A 21810-nucleotide genomic window follows, 5' to 3' on the forward strand; every position below is an offset into this window, starting at 1 on the left:
TTGTATTCTTGGTCTCTGTACCACAATGGCTGGACTATGAGCTCTTCAGTTTTATGAAATACTGCATGGGGGAATAATAGAATAGTTAGTGTTGGAAAGGACTTTAAGATCACCTTCTTCTGTTGCCAGAAATGGTCAGTATGAAAGGATTATCCATTTGCTTCATACCTTTAATGACTTACAGACTTATATAATTTTTCTGCTTTGAATTTTTTTTATTTTTTTAAGTGGAAAAATCTTAGTCTCTGTAATAATTCTTAGTATAGTGTAAAAAATATAACTTTATTGGTTTTGTTATCTTTCAAAGAATCAAAGAATGGTTGAGGTTGGAAGGGACCACCAGAGATCACAAGAGTTATACCTCCCTGCTCAAGCAGGGTCACCTAGAGCACATTGCTCAGGATTGTATCCAGACAGGCCTGTGTCTATATACTTTGTATTGGGTTTTGATTCTGATTTATTTGAGATGTGTGATCAGGACTGTAAGGCATTATTTGTGATACAAAGGTAGCATGGATTTGTAGTGATGAATGCTTTTCATTTTGTTTTCTCTCTGAGTAGTTTTTGGTACTTTTATTTGTTTGTTTGCTTGCTTGCTTGTTTGCTTAATAGTCCTTCCAAGGTATCTCTTCTTTCTCTTTTTAATATTTTATTTTTGAGTGGTATTACCTATGCTGAAATACTTTGCTGCATAGATACAGTGAGGCTGTATTTTCCTCATGTTATTTCACACACTGAAATTCATCAAACATTTTGTTCTGTTGTTCAATAAACTAAATATATAAAAGCATTTTGTGAGGGAGGCTGAAAAAATCCAGGTCTGCTCCACTGTTACATTTATCCACACGCTTCATTCTCTCAGAATGCTAATATCTATGAGGCTCTACTTCCCTAGTGTCTTATTTAGCCACAGGTCCAGTATTTCACACTTTGTTATTGTTGTTACCTGTTTGTCAGGTAATTGAGCATATTCGTTGATTAGGCCCCACGGTGATACCTGGAGTGGAAATTGGACCTGTACTTACCACCCTTCAGGCTTAACCTGCAGCAAGACTAATGGTGTACCAGTGGCATACCATGATTAGTAGTTGACCAGTTTAATTTTTTCAGTGCTTTATAATTTTGGGTTAATACATTCATGTCCTATTGCCTTATTACTAATTTTCTTGGCTTGTTTTAAAGCCTGTTTTCTTGAGTCTTGGAGGAAGGTCTTTAGAGTCATGCTATCAATACAAGCTTTTGGGGATATTTGTAGTCTCCTCTGAAGTGAATGCTGAGGTCAATTACACTCTTTTTAGTATCGGCCCTTAGCATCCTTTTCTGGAGCTGTATTTGCAACTTTTTTACAAGCCCCTTTGATTATTTAGCTGGGTGGTTTCTTTGGATATGATAAAAGCTATTTCAGCTATGAGCTTTATGCCTTTTACAAGCTGCTCTTCAAAGTTTCTTTGCTTACTTTACTGTGGTTTTATGTTCAGCTTTTGCTGGAGTTGTTATCCTCATCTTACACATGGCTTGGTTTACTGGAATACCATATTTTCCTTCTAATAACTTCAGCTTTGCTATTTTGAGATTTGTTTAACCACAGCTTGAATTTTGTGAACTGAAATCAGATTTCTGTTGGGCAGTATATTTAAGGAAGTCTCGAGGATTACCGTTTTGTGATATCTGTTAAGAACTTTATTGCTTGTTTCTCTAGAAGTTCAACTTTTCAGGAAGGAAAAAAAAAGATTATACAGTGGAAAGCAGAGTTGGCAAAGAATAGATAAAAGTAGATAAAAAGACATGGATCATTTCCCAGCATTTTTCAGCTGAAGTAATCTTTGGGTGTGGTGCTCCAGCAGTCTAAACTGATCTAAATTGGGACTGCCACAATCCTGGCCCTAGCTTTCTGATCTCTTCCCCATTCCTGTGAGCGCATTCATGGAGCTGGGCCACCTGCAAGGTGATCATTGTTTGATTGAGGTGTTTTTTTGTAAGGGGTAGGGTGCCTGGGTTCAGATGTTCTGTGTTTATGGAGTCTGCTCTCTGGAGTGCCTCACAGTGTGACTGTCAAGTACCTGTCCCATGCTTTGGGGGTGGCAGTGGTTGTTGTGGTCAGGGTGAAGGATGAAGGGGGGATGGTATGGACCTCAGTGTGTTGCTGTTAGATGATCTGGAAGTGGTGTTCTTTTTAATAACACTGGCAGCAGGGATGAATTTCTGGAAGAAGTGTGACTCTACTGGTCTATACAATGACTGTTACTGTAGTTTTGCCTTTGAAAAATTAATGTCACCTCGTTTAAATTTTCTCCATTGTTTATCTTTGAAGATAATCTTTTATAGCTATCAAATATTAATGCTGTTTCTCTTGCAGCTCAGACATACCTGAATGTTAACAGGGCTGAATGTGCTTGAAAAGAATAACAGTATAAATACCCAACCTCACTGTTCTTGAATATATAGATGGCTACATCTAAAGAACTGCTTGAATCTGTTTTACAGCACAGAGGTATTAGTAGCATGCTGCCACTGAGCAGCATGTATCCAGGATTGCCCAGAGTAGAGTTTGTATGCAAAACGTCTTACTCTGCTGCTGTTTTGAATAAGATCTTTTTATCATAAGCTAGCTGGAGAACAACAAAAGTAAGAGCTGTTCCTGGGCAGATGATATTCCTTGAATCACTCTCCCCGCATCTTTTTCTGCCTGCTATGTTGCGTCAATAAAATCTGAGGTAACCTGGGCTTGGGTTGTTTTTTCTTCACACTTCTGAAATACCATAGAGAACTCAAACTGTGTGAGCTGAAGAAATATCCTATATATGGATAGATACAAATCTATGTAATAGGCATCAAAAGACTAGAAGTACCAAGTTCTGGAGTGAAAAAGCAAATGATAGTCGTGTTGATGAATGAACTGGTGGAGCTGAGTGTACAGAGGGCAGTGTAAAATCATTTGCAATCAGTCTTGAGTCCTGCTTCACAGCTGGTGTGACAAAAAACAGGAAGGCCAGGAGCCTAACCAGCGGCTGAAGAAGGGGTTAGAAGTTTAGCTCAGTATGAAGACTCTGCAGTGAGATAATTAGTGACAAAATCCTTCTGTCCTGGACTGAAGCATCTGTTGGTGACTAAGGCAACACCTAGGTAAGGGTAAAATAACTAATTTCCCTGCTGCAGTCTGCCTTTTTTTCGTGCTGTTTCTTACCCCATTTTAATATCCTTTGAAGCAAGACAACTGTTTTGGATTGGTCTGGTTTTACAGTTTGACTCTGCTGAGCTGAAGGTTGGGTGTATATCTCACCGTTGCACCACAGGGAGGAGAATCCAAGAACACACAGCTGAACAGCAGTATGTCTGAGCACATGATATCTGCATGGGATGCTGTGGGGTTATTTCAAAATCCTGACAGGAATGTGTAGATACAGTGTTTCAGTTGGTGTTATTACAGGCTCAGTGATAGTCTTCTGTATGCTTTGTCTCCATGTAAACAGCAAATGCTTCATGCAGACATGGAATGCAGATTATTATTGTGACTCTTGTGTTGTGGATTGACAATCTTTTCTGTGGAGGTACTTAAGGTTTTAAAGGACTTTTCTCTTGGATTTGTTTTCCTTTGTTCATATGAATCAGTCAATTTTTCCACTTCCAACTGGAAAAAAAAGAGAAATTGTGATAAAAATGTAGTTCCCGAGAGGGGGTACTTAGTCAGCAAGTGAAGAATGTCAACACTAGATTAAATTCTGATCATTAAGAATTGCCCTTAACAATTACAAGAGTTTTGTCATGGGAACATAATCAAGAGCTCAGTACACTTTGATTTTCAATAGTGTCATTTTAGTCTGACCTCTGAGCAGCCAAAAAGTAAAATTCTGCTTTGCATTTAAGATTTGGGTTTGTTCTGTTTTCCATTCTCCCCCTCTTGCCATACAGACTGACAGCTTCACTGCTGCTGTTCACTGCTGGTAGCAGCAGTGGCTCACCTCAGTTTCACACTTCTACCCTGGAATTTTGTGTGTGTTTGTGCAGAAGTGACTTTCTGCTCTGTGGGTGGAAGGGCTGAGCGAGGAAGCTTCTCCAGCCAGCTCCTTAGTGCAGAGTTCTCCTGACTGCTTCAGCATTACACCAGGATTTAATTATGTGTTTAGTAGTCAGGAGAGATTTATCTTTGAGAGAGAAGTTTATATTTAACTTCTGTTATAAACAGGTTGATTCCCTCCCTCCTCCCTGCTTTTTTATAAACTGCAGAACTCAGAATTTGCCTGTTTCCCAGAGGGATCAAGGGAAGTCCTTTGCTTTGTGTAATAAAAGGTTAACCAAGAGCCAGGTTTCTTTAACAAAGAGCAGTACATCCTGCTGTCCTGTTCTACAAATTTCATATGCTGCACTCGAACTTTCTTTGGGTATGTCCTGCAACTTTCTCAATGGTTCTGATCTCAGTGGTCTTTTTGATCTTTTTTGTTCTTGCAGATGTATGTGATGATGCTGCCTGTATTTATGTCACTTGTTCCCTGCATCACTTTACAATATCCATCCCTCCCTTCCTGTGCTGCTCTTAATATATGTTACGTGTACTTTTTTTCCCTCTTGGTACTTGCATTTTTAACTTAGGTACATGGACTGGGTGTAGGAAGGAAGGGAAGAGAAGAAGGCTCTGTTACGCAGGGAGGCATCGACAGCTGTCACCTACTCCACATGGATCTGTAATTACTGAAGTGTTGAATTTGAATGTTATCTCTTGCATTACTTGCTTTCCATTCTCACTTTTTCAGATTGTTACCAAAGTGGTAAAGTTCTGTCCCTCAGTACCTGTGATGTGTGCCTTGAATTTTGGAAGGTCATGTTTGAATGAGTCCAAAGTCATATGCACAATGAGAAGAGATGCAGTTGGATGGGGAGAAGTTGTTGGTCTCATAAGACGCTAATCAGTCTCTACCTAGAATCAGCTCTACTCAAACTTATTTTGTGACACAGCAGGATTTTGTAGTGTGATACCAAAGCACAGTAGTGAGGCTGACAGTTTTTGGAGAGCCAGACAAATTATCTCTTTCCAGAGAACATTACATCCTGTGATTTGGCTCTTCTTTTCTGCAGGATGTACGAAAATGTGATTTTCTAATCTTTTTTTGAGCATTGAGTCATATGATGCTGTTCTGGTTTAAGATGAGACGGTTGTATTGCCCTTGTTTCACGCTGAATGTAAGGATGTTAGTTCAGTGGGCTTCCTCATTTTTTATTCTGCTCAGTATTTGAGCAGGATATTGCTTCTGCACACACCACCCCCTTAATCCCCCCCACTCAGTTATGCAGTGCTTTTTATTTGTATATTTATATATTTTTAATATAGAAAAAAGTGCTTTGTACTTTCACTAATAGGACAGACTGAATTATTAAATCAAGTAGATCCAACAGAATGAATTTTGTTCCTCAGTGCTCCCTAGTTAAGATGTCTTTAGTGAAGGAGAAAGTTTGCAAGGTTGGAAGTGTGTGAGGTAACAGGTGAGAGTCATTGGGGGTATTCAGTTGTATTCAGAACCACCAGAAAAAGCAGCTTAATGGTCGGTACAGCTTCTGCTAAGCAGAATTTGCACCCTTAAGGAACTATTTGCACTGCCCAGAAACAGGTATATTTTCTGTAGGCAAAAACCTGTGGAGTAGTTTAAGGGTGCAGCTCTGTAGACAAGTTTTTCCTGAGGTGAGCTAAAGGGTGTTTTGTAAGCTGTTAGTTTTTTCCAGGGCATCCACCACTGGGAGCTTCTGCGTGTGTGATAAGTAGAGAGTAGTTTACCCCATGTAACTGCAGGAAAAGTGTACTTTGGAGTAGCTGGTAAATCAGCAGCCTATCTTACATCCTAGTGTGAGGTCTGTGTAACTGTACCCTGAGGCTTTGTCTGTGTTCTGCTGGTGACTAACTGAATTCAGGCACCTTGTTTTCTCACGTGGTTTAGCAAGTTTGATGCAGTTGGGATTGAGTCAAAAATATGCCTTTTAAAACATTCAGCAATGCTGACATGGCTGGCCATTCTCACTAACAGGTTTGTCTAGAAATGTGTTTAAACAGAGTGTAAACCTTCATTCTGTTATGGTTTATAAGCAGGCTGACATACATTTGGTTCTTGCTTTTGAACCCCTTTCTCTCACACGTTCTGTTCACATGTACTTGATGAGCAAAACAGCAGCCACTCCTTGGTAGAAACAAGTAAACAGGGTTTATCAAAACTGTTCAAAGCACAGGCTGTTTTGCATGGGAGAAGTGTTTCAGTTCCCTTTGTTTTCTGTCTTTGGCAGTGGCTCTGTACCAGATGTACTGGAGAAAGATATAACAACATGAGTAATGAACTGCTGTGGAACAGCTTTCTCACAGATGTATCTTCTCAACACATCCTCTTCATCAACAGTCTCCTAAAAGCAGTGTAAACTGTTAAGGGACCCATAAACATTTAGGTGTGACAGCATCACCTCCTGCCTGGTGAAGACTTTGTCCAGCTGAGATATGAGTACACTCTCCTTCTCCATTAGCACTCTCTGGAATGGTGGTCCACTCTGAAATGGTGATCCCACTGTATTGCAGTCGGTAAACAGCTGTTACCACAAACATGAGGGGAGCTGTTTTCTGTAGGGTGATGGGGACCTGCTTTAGCTCATGTGGTTAATGTTGGAAAGACTGTAGTCTGTTTCCTGGTCCAAGTTCTGATGGAGGCTGTGAATTACATTTGAAGTGACTATATTTGGTTCCTTTAATAAAATATTTTAATGGATGAGGAAGAACATAATTTGGAGAATAAAAATATAAATAGTAACAATAAAGAATATGGAACCCTTCAACTCCAGTCACTTGCTTCCCAGCTCAGTTGGAAAAAATGTTGTGAGTTAGCTGCCACAAGCTTTTGATGGGTATTTGATACCCATTGGAAATCAGCGTAAGATCAGTACCTTGGTTGTAGTCAGTGACTGCTATCCAGCACATAAAATACATGCTGGATCCATTTTTTTAGTCTTGGAGATGCCAAAGATTTAACAATCACACTAAAATTCTTCTGGAGACTGTTTGCTGTGCTTGTTATTCTATCCCAGTGCCTTTTGACAGATTTATTTCTGGTTTTATTCCCTTTGGTGGGGTTGGAGAAATAATTACAGTCATTCCTGCAAACCCTCTGATGCTTTTGTGATTTATTTTAAATCCTGAAAGTAGTATTTTTTAAAATATTGTTGGATCTTGTGTTTTAAGTAGAGACATTTTTATCACGGGATAATTGCAAAGGGAGCTTTTAAAATATTGATTATATCCCCTGGGTTAAAACATCATGCTTCTCAATAAGCTTAACCTTTCTATAAATAATGCATGCAAAAGAATGCTTATGAAATGTCTGACTTGCCACATTTACTTGTTGCTTTCTGGGCAAGAGTATGGGCATGAGATCATGGGAATTTGCTGTTCTGCTTATGAAACCTGACCTGGTTGGAGAAGGATGCCATTGGTATTTGAATTGGTAGCTGAGCACTTGAAGAGAAGCTTCTTTTTTTTTAATATATAATGAAGAAGCTCTTTACCGTGAGGGTGGTGAGGCACTGGAACAGGTTGTGCAAAGAAGTGGTAAATGCTCCATCCCTGGCAGTGTTCAAGGCCAGGTTGGACAGAGCTTTGGGTGACATGGTCTAGTGTGTGGTATCCCCTTCCAGTGGCAGGGGGGTTGGAACAAGATGATCTTAAGGTCCTTTCTACCCTAGTTATACTATGATTCTATGTGCAGTGGCCTCCAACTTGGTGAGCATAGCTGTTGCCCAGCACATTCTTCAGCTGTTTTCTGCTGGAGTAGTCTGCTGCAATGTGTACTCGCCCATAAGTTATTTAAAATATACTTTGCTGTATTAGGTTCCAAGGTCTAGTAGCATTGGGGTTTTAGCCTTGAAACAAGGTGAAAGAAAAGGAGGAAATGGTTGGTGAGTTCAAAGTTGGAGGTAGAGGAAAAGTCACAGCTGTGGATTTCTTTTTGAGAACTCTGGAATATTGTTTTTGTCACCACTGTTCCTTCCCTGTTTCTCTTACAACCATGTATATGTGTATGTTCTGGGGAGGTCCCCCTCCAGGAGACAAGGTGCAGTGAAGTGAAGGCTGGTGATCACAAATAAATATTTGGGATATCAGGATGAAATAAGGTGTTCTTGTGTTCTTCTCCAAAAAGAAAGGAATGCAGAAATCTAGGAGGGGCTGAAAGGGAAGCAACCATAGGAAAGTAGTTTGGGAAAACCTGAGTCAGCTTGGCATTGTTGAAGCCCATGGGAAATTACTTTTGGACCACAATGAAGACAACGAGGAAGGAATGGCAGAAAGATTATTACACTTGAATGAAAAGTAGTCAAAGTATATGCTTGCTGTGGCTCCCATCCACAGACTGCTGTACAGTTGGACTCTGTACAGTTCTGTATATTGCTTAAATTAATGATACTTCATCTTTTATTTTTCAGTAAGCCATGGCAATGGATTAATTTCCACAGTATGAAAAGTTTACAGAAAAAATTTGATTTGAGTGTGTTACCAATTAATTTTTTCCTCATCTGTCTGACACCTGAGTTAATTCACAGATCTATGTCTCGCAGCAGCATGTCTGAAGTCTTTGCTTATGTTGCAAGTAAAATTAAAACCAAACAAATCTAGGAAGGGTAAGAGGAAATAGAACAAGTGCATTCTTGTTTCAGGGTTACAGGAACTAGGAGTTCCTGTGTTTTTCATTTTTAACTTTAACCGAATCGTCTTACTCATCTTCATCAACTCTGTAGGTCATGTTCTTACTACCCTTCTTTTGTTTCTCTGAGGCATTTCCAAAGGGTATCTGTGTGTGTGAGATGGAGCAGGACTTCTGAAGTTCTCCTTGCCTACCAAATAAAACCCTCTGATTTCTTTAGCAGACTTCTGAGTTCTGCTGCCATGAAACTGAGACATTTTTTCTGGCTGTAGTGGCAGCCACAACTTGTGCTTTGGCATGATCTTCCCCTGGTTCTGACCTGTTCTTTGCAAGGAGTGGAAAGGGGCAGAAAAAGTAGTGTTTAGCCACTGGGATTGTGCCTCTGGGCAGACCTTTGCTTGGCAGGTTCCCCTGTCAGTAAGTCCCTGAGCAGTGCAGCAGTGGTGTTGTGCCTGTCTTGCTTCATGGCCCACATAGCACACACTTGCTCTGTATCATGATCCAACATTTGGTATCCATATATCAATGTTCACTTTAATTGAGGGGTCTGCTCTTAGTTGAGTGCAGTGAAAGAATTTCAGGTTTAATTAAAAGAATTTAGGACTAAACAGTTTAATGAGGGGTTTGGAGTTGTTTTCAGAATTGATTTTTCCTGCCTCTCCTTACCTTTCTCCCAGGTGGTTCTGGATGAGGGCAAGTTCCAGACCATAAGCAATGAATGGGCTTTTTAAAGAAAAGGGATGTTTTAGGTTCTTTGCTTTTGCTGTGTGGCTCTGGTGAGCCAACTCTGTAGCATGCAGCAAGCTGACAATGAAGATGCTGCTTGGCATGCAGCAGCTGAGCATGTAGGGGGAAAAAAAACCCAGCACAAGGGAAGGTGGTGGAAACTTGCCTTTGCGTATAACCCGAAACACATGGTAATCGATTGCAGGTGCTCTCCACCTGTGGGTTGTAAACAGAAATCAGGAAATTGCAGCTGCTCTGCCTTTCCTGTGTTGCTCAATGGCAGGGGAGTGGCAGCTGGGCAGGGAGAAGCCTGGGAGCTGCTGGTGGCTTCTGCTGCACAAGGAGGCAGCTCTGTCACCTATCCATCACTTTGCTAGTAGGCCTGGTGCAAGGCCGTGAGGGCTGTAAGTGTAATATATCAGGAGCTATCGCAGTCTAGATTTCAAGTTGGCACTCTTGGCTCGTTGCACAAGAACAGGTAAAACTTAGCTTTCTAGTGGTGCCACTTACTTAGAAGTCCAATGGGACACACAAGGTTACTTGGCTGAGTGGTGTGAGCTGATGGCTGGGGGCTCTGAAGAAGTGGAGCTCCATCTTTACTAATAAAACCCCACTTTAGTAGCTGTCATGTCTGGTTTAAAAGCATAACTTGAAATGAAGGGGAGGAAAATAGGAATTCTTTAAATAATGACTAGATGAGCACTTCAGCCTCTTGTAAAACACCGCTCATTTGGTGCAGTTGAAAGAGTGAATACCTCTGGTAGAGAAGGAAGACAGTGATGTGGGAATAAGGCCTCTAAGGCTGTAGATAGCAAATGAGTCGATCAGCTCTAGTGGAAGTGAAGGTGGTTGTTGAGTGTCTCAGTGGGTGGTTGGTGCTGTCAGTGAAGGGATGCTTACAAAGCAGCAGGAATCTTTATCGTCAGAAGTCAAACACTGCTGGCAGCTGGCATTGTGCGTTTGGCAGTGGAAGCATCTGCAGCGTGTTGACCTGAATTTGTAATTTGTGTGCTGCTCCTATAGGGATTATTCAGGCCCTTGATAATCTGAACAAGTATTCATGTTCTGAGTGTGGAAATCAAAGGAGTTCTGCATGGTGGTAAAGTATTGGGAAACCAGAGTACCTGGAGATGCCTCATGTGAGGTATCTTGTTAGTTATTTCTGATGGATTGTGCTATGCAGACATCTATTGTCTGGCTACTGTTGAACAGGAAGGTAATAAATGCAGTCCGGATGGTCAATGAATTTGGTAGAAGTTTCCTAAGTTAAATTGCTTTCTTCCTAGGATGGGAACCATCATGTGAGGAGAGTGATTCACTCCAGAGAAATGGGGATGTTCTCCCCCATTTAGTTTCCAGGGGACAGCCAGCATTTGCCTCTCAGATCATCTCTTGTCTTGCACTATGATTTTTACATGTCTACACAAAATACACCTTTACAGAAATGTACAATAGTTATCCTGAAATTGCAGCAAACTGGTCTTGCTGTTGAAATGGGATGCTCTCTTCTGCTGTTCTGTGTATGCATTTGTGAAAAAGAGTCTCTTGAAACTTAAACTTTCCTCATTGCTCTTCCAGACACAGTTGAGTCCATGTTGTCAGACTACGACATCCTTTCTCAGTCTAGCATCCAGCAACACTCATTGAAGAAGAGGGACCTCCAGCCTGAGACACACGTAGAGAGGCTCTTAAGTTTCTCAGCTCTGCAAAGGTAATGAAATCATCAGCAGTGAAACAACTGATGATACTTTTTCCTTCAGTTTGTGATGAATAATGTGCAGTTCCAAACCTAGAAATGGTTATCTTGTTTTCTGTTGTGATTGGCCAGTTCTTCTAAGTGAGTGTTCTGCATGGTCATATAACTTCAAAGAGGCTCAGAAGAAACAGAAAAATAGGTTTCATTGCATTACTGTGTATGCTGAAGTGGCAGTGATTTAAGATTTCTCTTGCTTTGTTCTTAGCTTTAGTTTCATGTGGATTACTTCTGCTGGTTGGGTTGGATCCCACTTACACCTCATCTGGCAACGTCATACTCTTGACTGTCCTCTTGAAAATCTCTGCCTTCAGTTTGGGGAGTGCATGTGGTGTCTTGTCCAAGGGATTTATTGTATTTTGTCTTTCAAGGAGGTTTAATTCTCTTCCTACTGAGTGTAAATTTCCCATTCAGTAAAACACTGTGTTCTCATGTGCCTTCCCCTGTCTGCAGTCAACAGCTGTCACGCAAGTTGTTGTGTATATTTTTTTTGAATCTCAGTGTTTGGTGGCAGTAATTTTTAAGTACCAAATATACAAGGTTAATGGGATCAGATGTCTGGCTGTCCCAGTTTTGCACTGCCTCATGCACCCGGGCTTTATGCTGAGGTTGCAATACTGCCAATGGTAATTACAGAATAATTGCAGAAAAATTTTTGACCCAAAGCTTACATAAACTGAGAGCCCATGAAGCTCCTTCCAGAGAAGGTTCTCTGCTTGAGATAGTCACAGAAACTAAAGGCTATATATCTTGAAAATCTGCAGAGTTGATACTTCTGTTTATGGCCTTCTGACTGTGTTACTTTAGAAAATAAGAACTGCAAGATAATTTAATTTAAAATAGATGAACAAATTCCTTGGCCTGATTTTTCTTCAAATAGTTACCAGTAACTGGTTTTGCTTGACTGCAAATGGAGAAGGTGCATCCTGAGCAAACTGAGTGTTCTGGATTTGAGTGTTTATGTTTTATGGTTTTAATTAAGCATAATTATCCTGTAAAAATACTCACAGTTATGAGTAACCCAGTATATGTTTTTGTAGTCTGCTTATAAGAATTTAATGCTTTCCAACTTCTTTTGGGCCCTCAGTAGATTGAGGACTGGATGTATGGTATGTGTATACTTTGCTTAAAAATAAATGGAAGTAAATTCTTTTACAGGCACTTTAAATTATACTTAACTGCAACTGCTGAACACTTTTCAGAAAGATTTCAAGCATTAATTGTGGATGGTGAAGGCAAGGAAAAGGAGTATCGTGTTCAGTGGCAAGACTTCTTCACAGGACATGTTGTCGGTTAGTATGGACTGAACTGTGTGTTTGTGCTGGGAAAGAACAGCTTTGTATGAGTCTCTCGGCCAAAGTAAATAGTGTATTGCCCTCATTTTCATTAGATATGGTTAGGATGAGCAAGTAAACTTGATTCTTGTGCCTCTTGGGTTTTCTGGGTTTGTTTTTGTTGTGGGTTTGGGGGGGTTTAAGTTTGGTGGGGAGTAGGGTTTTATGAGCTATTGAACCAAGATTCTAAGGTAATATTCTTCTGTTTAACTTGACATAACACAGGAGTATACTTTACTCAAGATACAGCTTGTGATTATATATATATATATTTTTTTTTCTTTTAAAAGGATGCAGGTAGCTTTAACTCAAATTGGAATGTAGGACTTGAATGTTCCTTGTCCCAGAACACAGTGGCCAGGTAGTGCCGGTGTAGCATTGCCCAGAGTGTTAGATTAAAAGACTTCAAGACTGTTCTTTGCAGATCACTTTTCTGTAAAGAAGGGTATCTTGCTCCACCTCAGTCCAGCACTAATGCTTCTACTTAGTGGTTTTGATTTCTGTTGCCTGTGCTAGGTGGTGAAAGTCTCTTCCACTGGAATGCCAGCTGATGCCATGAAATTGCTGTCTGATAGCAGTAATATGCATTAGTCGGCAGAAGTGTTCTGTGCCCCATTCCTAATGCCCAGAGGCATCTCAACACTTTCTGCAAAATTAGCAATTAAGTCTGAGTCTTGATGACTGTGACCATTGGGAGGTTAAGAGTGGGGCTAGTTAATTTCTTTTTTTATTTTAAACGGGGCAGTATAGTGTTCTTCAGGGACCGAGGAAGGTAATTTGGAGTGAAGCTTAGAAACAGTTATAAAAATCCAACCAGTATCTGTGCAGGAGTGCATGCAAATACAGCTGAATTAATTTGGTTTTCCCGTGCTTATATTAAAGGAGAGCATAATTCCAAAGTTGTGGCGCATATTGGGGATGAAGATTTTACAGTGAGAATCAGTACTGATGGAGAAGAATATAATATCGAGGTATGTTTCACTGTTGAAAACTCTGTCAGGCAGTCATCTCTTTTCCCTGTGGGTGTTTCTAGTTAGTCACACTGACACCTCTGTAGCTCGAAATAGACTTGGTAGTGATGTTTGGTTTGGGGTGGGTGGAGAGAAATATGAAACCAATTTGACTTTTGCAAGTGTTGGATTGTATCAGTGAGTGACATTCTCATGACATTGCATGGTTTAGAAACATCAGGGAAAAGGTATGTTTTAAACAGGAAAGGGGTTTAGAAACAGGAATTGATAGTGTTAGTGGTGATCATGTCCTCTGAAATAACAAACTGTGCAGCTTTCTGAGCAAAGTCAAGGTCTGGAGAGCTTTCTGAACTTTTGGCTTTTTAAAAAGTCTTGGAATTTTTTCCTTCCTTAGAGCTTTATTGGAAAATCTGTTATTTTTCCATGCTTTCTCATTGCTGTTTTTCACCACTTCCATTGCTTGTGTTATTTTAAACTCTTGGTTTGAAACAACATATTCAACAAACACATAATTAGAGACAATCCTAATGAGTTGTTTGGTGCAGCATATTTTGAGTCACAAGCTGTATTAGAATGGCTGAAAAACAGTAATTATGGCTGAGTGTTATATGGATAGTGTAATTGTCTCCAGAGCTAAGGATGTGCGGAATTATGAGTAAACCTGGGAAATCCAGTCATATTAAAATATGTTTGCAGTACCCAAACCACTGTACTTGTGTTTTATATTAAGAGCATATAGTAGCTGTTTGATTGTGATTTAAGACATTTTTGTGTTTGTGGTGCAGAGTCATGTCAGAACATTCCTGTTCTCCATGCAGCTAACCCCTTAGCTCCTCACTGGCTGTGTCTGTACAGCTAAAGACAGGCAATGTGTGGAAGCTTTGACTTACCCTTGCTGCTTAGCTGTTAGTGTCCTCAGGTCAGCTTCAGCCCCTAGTCAGCCCCGGGTGAGGCAATGTGTGTGTACATCAGAGATGCTGTGTGCCAGAGACCATTCCTGAAAGGCAGCACAAAAGACAAAGCCACTCTGCCATTGCCTGCCTTTGCTTTCATGGTCCTCTTGTAATGTTTGGAAAGGCTGTGCACCTTTGTATAAACCCCTGGTGCCCTCACATGGTTCCAGAGGGTGTAAAACATATGCCCTCAATTTTGTACTGCAGACACATGGCTGCTGGGCTGGCACAGCTGTCACATTTCAGGACCTCTTTGGTGTCAGCCAGAAGCACAGTGTGCTAAATCGTAGTTGTCTGAAGCTGAAAGAGCACTGCTTAAGGGCCACAGGAGACCCAGACCCACATGCTCTACACTGTGGATGTGGTCAGTCTATGCTATGCTATTTCCATGCATCTATGATTCTATGATCTGCTATGGGAATTAGTGTCTTGTGTTGGGATTTTGTAGTTCTGTGGTTTTGGAGAAGTTTTCACTGCTGTGACTTGTGTAGCTTTGAATGTTGAAGAGATTGCCTTCTCCTGTGAAGACTATGTTCCCTGTGCACTTAGATATTCTCATTGTCTGCCAGCTCCTGTGCTTCTGGTCAGTGTGTTTGTTAGCATGATCATCTCCTCCCTGGCTGTGCCCATCTCCACACTGTTATGGAGGGAGTGGAGGAGCCTGAGATGTCTCCTCAACTTAGAATCATAGTATCAACTAGGTTAGAAAAGACCTTCAAGATCATCAAGTCCAACCATTACCCTATGATTCTATGATTAATAGACTTACTGCTGTGGGTGAGATTATCATAGTCCAATGCATTTGTGTGTGTGTACACGTAAAGCTGTGGAGATTCGATGGTGCTTCCCTGTCATTTTTTTACTTACATGTGCTTAGTATTTGCATTCATTGTGTTCTGAATTGGTTGCATTTCTGTTTGTGTGCTGTCAGCCACTGTGGAGATTTATAGATAATGTGCAAGATGAAAGACTGCTTGTCTACAGATCTGAAGATATTAAAGACTTCTCAAGACTGCAGTCCCCCAAAGTGTGTGGTTATTTAAAGCTGAACGAAGAAGAACTGCTGCCAAAAGGACTGGAAGACAGGATACAAAATGAAGGTGAGAGTCCATACCTTGGGAGAGCAACATCTTTGAAACAAATGCTTGAATTCTGCCTGTGTCAGCAAGTAAGGTCAAAACCTGGGCAATAATCTGTGTTGCTCTATAGATAAATCCGTTGAATAACTTGCTATTATATAGTTCTTTCTTTACAATAAGTTTGAGGACTGTTACAAAGAAAAGAATTTAAATTTAAAACCCCAAAACAAACCAACAAATACAAAGCAAAACAAAAAAATAACTCCCCAAACTAAACATCCCTGTTCTGCCCCCAAAACCACACCTAATCTTGCATTCATGTTTTAAATAAGGGAATAAACACAGCAGTGGCAGTTTTAGAATGTTTATTTAATTGTATTTAAAATGTTTACATTAGCAAGCATCCATCGGGAGAAAAGAGCCATTCCAGAGACCTCCAAAAACACGTGCAAGATGCTGGTAGTGGCGGATCATCGTTTTTTCAAGTATATGGGCCGTGGGGAAGAGAGTACTACTATCAACTATTTGGTAAGTCAGTGTACTGTGTTACAATTTGCTGGGATAAATGCAGGAAAAAATAGTGATTCAGTCATTATATCAGCATACAGTTTGTACTACTTTTGTACAACATATTGTATTTGCATCTTATGACTGTGTGCTTTTTACCTGGGAATCATGCTTTAAAAATGTTTTGTAACGGTGATAATGCAGTTAATCTTCAACATTCACTTACAAGCAAATCCCTCCTCTTCATGTAGTTCTTCTGGCTATGCTATTTTCTTCTTCCAGTCAGAACTTCAGGATCTCCTGGATTTTGAAATCAAAACAATTGAAACAAACAATCTGAGCATCTTTAAGTTCCAGCATGTATAAAACCCATATGCCAGGCAAAAGCAGCTTGTATAGATTTTTTTACTATTATTATTTTCCTTCCAAATTCTTCCAAGATCCTCTATGCAGAGCAATAAAAATGGAAGCAGGTGTGGTAAACAATTTGGTTGTCCATGGGTGTTGTGGCTTAACCCCAGTGGGTAGCTCAGCACCACCAAGGCACTGGTTCACTCCTTCCCATGGGAGAGAATCAGAAGGGTAAAGGTGAGACGATTTGAGGGTTGAGAAAAACAGTTTAATAGATAAAAGATGTGCATACAGTGAAGCAAAATAAGGAATTAATTCACAGCTTCCCATCATCAGGCAGGTGTTTACCATCCTTAGGAAAGCAGGGCTCCATCACGTGTGCTGGTTGCCAAGTAACCCAGCCAAAACCAGTACAATGGGGTTGTCTGCCTGATGAGTTTTGTGAAACAGAATGCCTGCCCACAGCCTTTTCAGTGGGAGAGGAGTGTATGGGTATGGGGACTGGAGACAAAACCAAATGAAACCACTTTTGTTTGTCAGGAGTCTCTTTCTGAGCCTGACTCTTTGAAATGCTAACCACTGTATTCCACCTTTGCTGCTTTTTGACCTTTCTGTCCCCAGGACTGTTTACACTCTCCAGGTAACAATTGGTGTGTTTTCAGAGATGCTATTATCTCAGCATCTGACACATGCTGAGGCTAACCTACTGTTGTGGTTCCTGGGTACACGTGTACTGTTAACAACACGGTGAATGGAAACCTAAAGCACAAACTATTCAAATGATTCTGAATGTCACTTCTTATTCTGAGCAAGTTTGGTGGTTTATGTGTAGTAGGAGGTGGTTTTCAAGATGATGAGAACAGCTTGAAAAAGGAGGTATTGATAGTGAGCACTGATGAGAGACTTTCTGGAACCTTGCACTTGAACCATAATGAGGAAAATGATAGGGTTTTGGCTGGGAGAGGGAAGCAAGCCTCAAGGGTCAGTTAGACTAGTTAAGCATTGTGCTAAAACAAAGCAGTAAAAACAACTTCCTCCTGCCCTTCCCCCTCAGAGAAACCTGGAAAACTAGTATCTGAACAAAGTGTTTCCTAAGATGTCTTGTTCTTAATATTATTGCTTTTCCGCTACACAGGTGAAAGTGATAAATGGGGAACTTTTTACTGCTTTCTTGTTTTTTTTAAGGATGAAAATTTTTCAGGGATATTTGATAATACTCTGGATCCAAGTACTGTTGGTTTTGGATCAGTCAGTGTGTCTGTTCTGTTCTATGAGGTTCAATTTTAATTTGAAGTGAGTTTTTCTAGATGAGTATGTTGCTGTTTTTCTGAGTGTCTTGAACTTTATTACATGAAAGCTCAGAACTAAGTAACTTGTTTTTCTTTCCTACATAGATTGAATTGATAGACAGAGTAGATGACATCTACCGAAACACTTCCTGGGACAATGGAGCCTTCAATGGGTACGGCATACAGATAGAGCAGGTATTCACTGACTCATGCAAAGGGCTTCCAATTTAGAGGATAAAAACATGGTTTAGATATCAGGGTTTCTGATTATTTTATCAGGATTAGAGCAAAAATAATCAAATCCTAAATTCTCAACTCCAGCCAGGAGCACTCTGAAATCGCATCTTGCCAGTGGTGGTGTTAGTGATGTGACACAGCATGCTCATTTTCAGTTCCTTGCAGCATTTGAGATGGGAGTTTGCAGAGAGAGTATTTCCATATTTAATCTCAGTTCAAAGTTGCCTTTTTTTCTTCTCTGAATATGAGCAGTTCTTATTTCTGTCAGACATACTTACATGCATGCATGTATTTGATGTTTGTGTCTATGGCTAGTACTTAGCTTACAAAGCCTGAGTTGACCTAAAACACAGATGAAAAAGCACAAATCCTGCCTGAATAGCTTTTAATGACTCCCTTAGGCATCATGATAGCATGGAAACTGGTGTAGGGTGGACATGGAGGATATAGTGACTTCAGTGTATATGATTGCTCCTGAAATCTGGGAAAGGGCATTAAAAACAAGAGGAATCCATCAGCTAGAGCACTGCAAGAGCTGTGATGTGAGACATGGAGACTAATGGTACAAAATAGCTGCCCGTTTGCTGGGAACAGTTCTGCAGGAACAAGGGAGGAGAGTCAACTGGGGAGGGGGAAAGAACATAATGCACTAATTTCATATTACTGGGAAAGTAGCAGTTATTTAAAATACATTTTTTGCTTAGCTAGGAATAGTTTGGAATTGTTTATACTCTAGATGTAAGTCCTGGTTGCATTTGGTTCTTTTGATAAAGTGACATGCATCTTAAAGCAGAATGTTACAGTGAAAACTGTTGATATTGCCCTAATGATTGTAGCTGTTGTATCTTAACTAGCAGAGACTGAAAAGTTAACGTTAGAAGCATGCTGAGTCTGAATTTTTCTCCTTGCAGATGTATTGAGACATTTAAGATTACATTGAAAACTTTTCTGTAGCTAGAAAATTGACTCAAATTCCTCTACATTGTTATTGCCCTTTTTGAAATGTAGATTATCATCCATAATGAGCCCAATCTTGTAAAGCCTGGAGAAAAGCATTACAATATGGCAAAAAGTTACCCAGACGATAAGAAAGATGCTTGGGATGTGAAAATGCTGCTAGAGGTAGGTTGTAACCCTTGAAAAAGTGTGCCCCATACAGAGAATTACTCATTCCTACAGCTGCTCTGTAGTAACAGAGGAAACTCCTCTACTTCCTTTGCATGACATGTAAATGTTACACAAAGTCAAAGTAGCTGATGTGCCCATGGTAGAGGCCTCCACTGCATAATTACAGAGCACACACCAATTAGTATTCTTAATATGTGGCCTGAGTCAGTAAGGCAGTCTTGATATGTCTGGCTCTGAGACTGGTTGCCTTGTGACCTCCATCAAATTACTGTACTTGGTTTTCCCCTCCCTGTGAAAAGGGAAAATGAATAGACAAGTTGCATAAATGAATGTGCTAGTGTACTTGGGTATTCATTTAATTTTCTACAGCTCTGTAGGACAGCTACACAGCTGCTGTTTTCTGACTTAACCAGATCTAGAAGCTGCTTGTCTGGCTCATTAGATAAATGTTCTTGTCTATAGACTTGTAATGTGCACCATAAATTGTCTTTAAAAGATCTGATTTTTTTTTCTTCTCTTTGAAGCAATTTAGCTTTGATATTGCTGAGAAAGCAGCTCATGTGTGTCTTGCTCATCTCTTCACATATCAAGATTTTGACATGGGAACGCTTGGATTGGCTTATGTTGGCTCTCCCAGACCTAACAGCCATGGTGGCATTTGTCCTAAAGGCAAGGCTGCTTTTTTCTTCTATCCCAGTTTTGTGTTGAAAGCTAATTCTTGTGATTTGTGTTTAATCTTCTCCAAATCTCAAGGAGCATGATGTGTTATTTGCCTAGACTCTAGCCATAGAATCATAAACCAGTTTGGGTTGGAAGAGACCTGAAAGATCATCTGATTCCAACCCCCGGTGCCATGGGCAGGAACACCTTCCACTAGCCCAGATTACTCAAAGCCTAGTCCATCCTGGCCTTGAACACTGCCAAGGGTGAGGGAGCCAAAACTTCTCTGGGCAACCTGTGCCAGGGCCTCACCACTTTCACAGGAAATAATGTCTTCCTAATATCTAATCTAAATCTCCCCTCTGTCAGTTTAAAGCCATTCCCCTTTGTCCTGTCACTACAGCCACGTGTAAAAAGTTCCTCTCCAGCTTTATTGTAGGCCCTTTTTAGGTAATAGAGGGCTGCTTTAAGGTTTCCCTGGACCTTCTCTTTTCTGGGCTGAACAAGCCAAACTCTAAGGTAGAATAAATTTCCATTTCCTTGGCTAGAGCTGGAAAAATAAAGGAGGGAAGGGTAAGAGTCACTAAACTGTCTGGTGTGAACAAGCTGGCTACAACAAACCCTAGACCAAGGGCTGCTTTGTGTAGGTGTGTCTTGCAGTAGTTCTGGAATGGCAGATGCCTTGGAATTTTCTTACACTTTTGCCTTTACTACAATACATGAGCAGTTTGTGCTGTGCTTGAAAGAGTCCCCAATCCAGAAACTGGCAAGAGGCAGGGTCTCACTGGTGAGCTTGTGAGAACAGTGAAATTGTTCATGGCCCCGAACGAGGATCCCTCTCCACCAAATATGCCCCAAAACCAAGAGTACTGACAATTTTCATTTATTTCTCACTTCTATAGCTTATTACAGTCAAATCGCAAAGAAGGACATCTATCTGAACAGTGGCTTAACCAGCACCAAGAACTATGGCAAGACCATCCTCACAAAGGTAGGAAAGTATCCTCCTCTGCAGAGTGTGTGACTATTTGGTGTACGTATGTGTGTGCTGATGTCTGTCATAGGATTGTGACAGGTTTTTGTGCTCTCTTGGAACCAAGCTACTGGCTTTCCGATTGAAGGCAGGGGCAAGGGGTAGGTCACACACCCAAAATCACAATTTTGATTCTTGCTGACAAGGGGGGTCAGGACTGAATGGAATTGAAGATTGAATTCATGGCAGAACAGGAATGAGGAAACTTAGCTTGTGTCTAATAGGAGCTGTAGTTGTCCAGATATAAACATGATTTTGATATCTAAAGATGAATTTAAATGAATTTTGCTTTAAAAAAGCCACAACACCTAGAAACAAAGCCCAAACAACAAAAACCAAACCAACCCCTCATACAGGATAAGCAGAATTATAGAACAAGTAGCCTCACAGTAAGCATAAAATTAGTCTGCTAATAAGAACAAGCTTACATGTTTGCTGTTACTTTCAGCTACAACATACAGGCTGATGATTGTGTACTCTTGGTCTGTTCCATTTGCAAGGTAAAGCAATGAAAGTAGTACAGGCAAAGTAGGAGGTTTAGTATGAGCCTTTTAATGAAATTCCTCTACCTGATTTTTGTGTGTTCTGTGAAAGCAGAGCAGAGCACAGTGGAACAGAGAGGGTGTCTACTAAGCCTAATTGGTGCTGTCTGGATCTTTTATTTTTTCATGCTTGAAGAGATAGTAAATACAAAATGCCCTGACTATGAGCTTTGTCTCACTTATAAAGATACCAAAGCAGTGCCCGTATTTGCATCTACCTTATCTTTGCAGTTGGGCACATTTCTCTTGCTGACTTCTGCTGCCTTCTCAGCTGTATTCTTCTGTAGCCTGATTATAAAGGGAATTCATGATTAATGTGTGGGCTAAAACTTGGCACAGAAGCTGTCAAGAAGCTAGAAAAAAAAAGACAGTGAAGCTTTGTGTTAGAGGGATGTTGACAAAGAGTTCTAGCTGTTGCCATGCTATTTGCATTTTGTTCGATATCCAAGCTGGCTACTTTGGATTACAAAAGAAATTGAGTTTGCTGTCTTCCCAGTGGAAGACACAAAGCTTGGGATGAGGCAGCAGGACTGTTACAGATTGGTTTTACAGGGAAAATGCTGCATGGTGTACACTTAGGCTTAAAA

At 40.5% G+C, this 21810-nt stretch overlaps 1 protein-coding gene across 1 annotated transcript in view; it reads left to right on the top strand.

Annotated features, from left to right (window-relative positions):
- The window catches only part of ADAM17 (ADAM metallopeptidase domain 17), a 34365-nt gene that overhangs the window by 1363 nt on the left and 11192 nt on the right, over positions 1-21810 (top strand). The window contains exons 2-10 of the mRNA XM_005153243.4: positions 10965-11097; positions 12298-12431; positions 13356-13444; positions 15329-15497; positions 15874-16004; positions 17729-17818; positions 18869-18982; positions 19513-19657; positions 20551-20639. Coding sequence (XP_005153300.1) covers positions 10965-11097; positions 12298-12431; positions 13356-13444; positions 15329-15497; positions 15874-16004; positions 17729-17818; positions 18869-18982; positions 19513-19657; positions 20551-20639 — 1094 coding nt within the window. The remainder of the gene's footprint in view (positions 1-10964; positions 11098-12297; positions 12432-13355; positions 13445-15328; positions 15498-15873; positions 16005-17728; positions 17819-18868; positions 18983-19512; positions 19658-20550; positions 20640-21810) is intronic.

The sequence above is a fragment of the Melopsittacus undulatus genome, chromosome 3 (genome assembly GCF_012275295.1).
Source record: "Melopsittacus undulatus isolate bMelUnd1 chromosome 3, bMelUnd1.mat.Z, whole genome shotgun sequence".
NCBI lineage: Eukaryota > Metazoa > Chordata > Aves > Psittaciformes > Psittaculidae > Melopsittacus > Melopsittacus undulatus.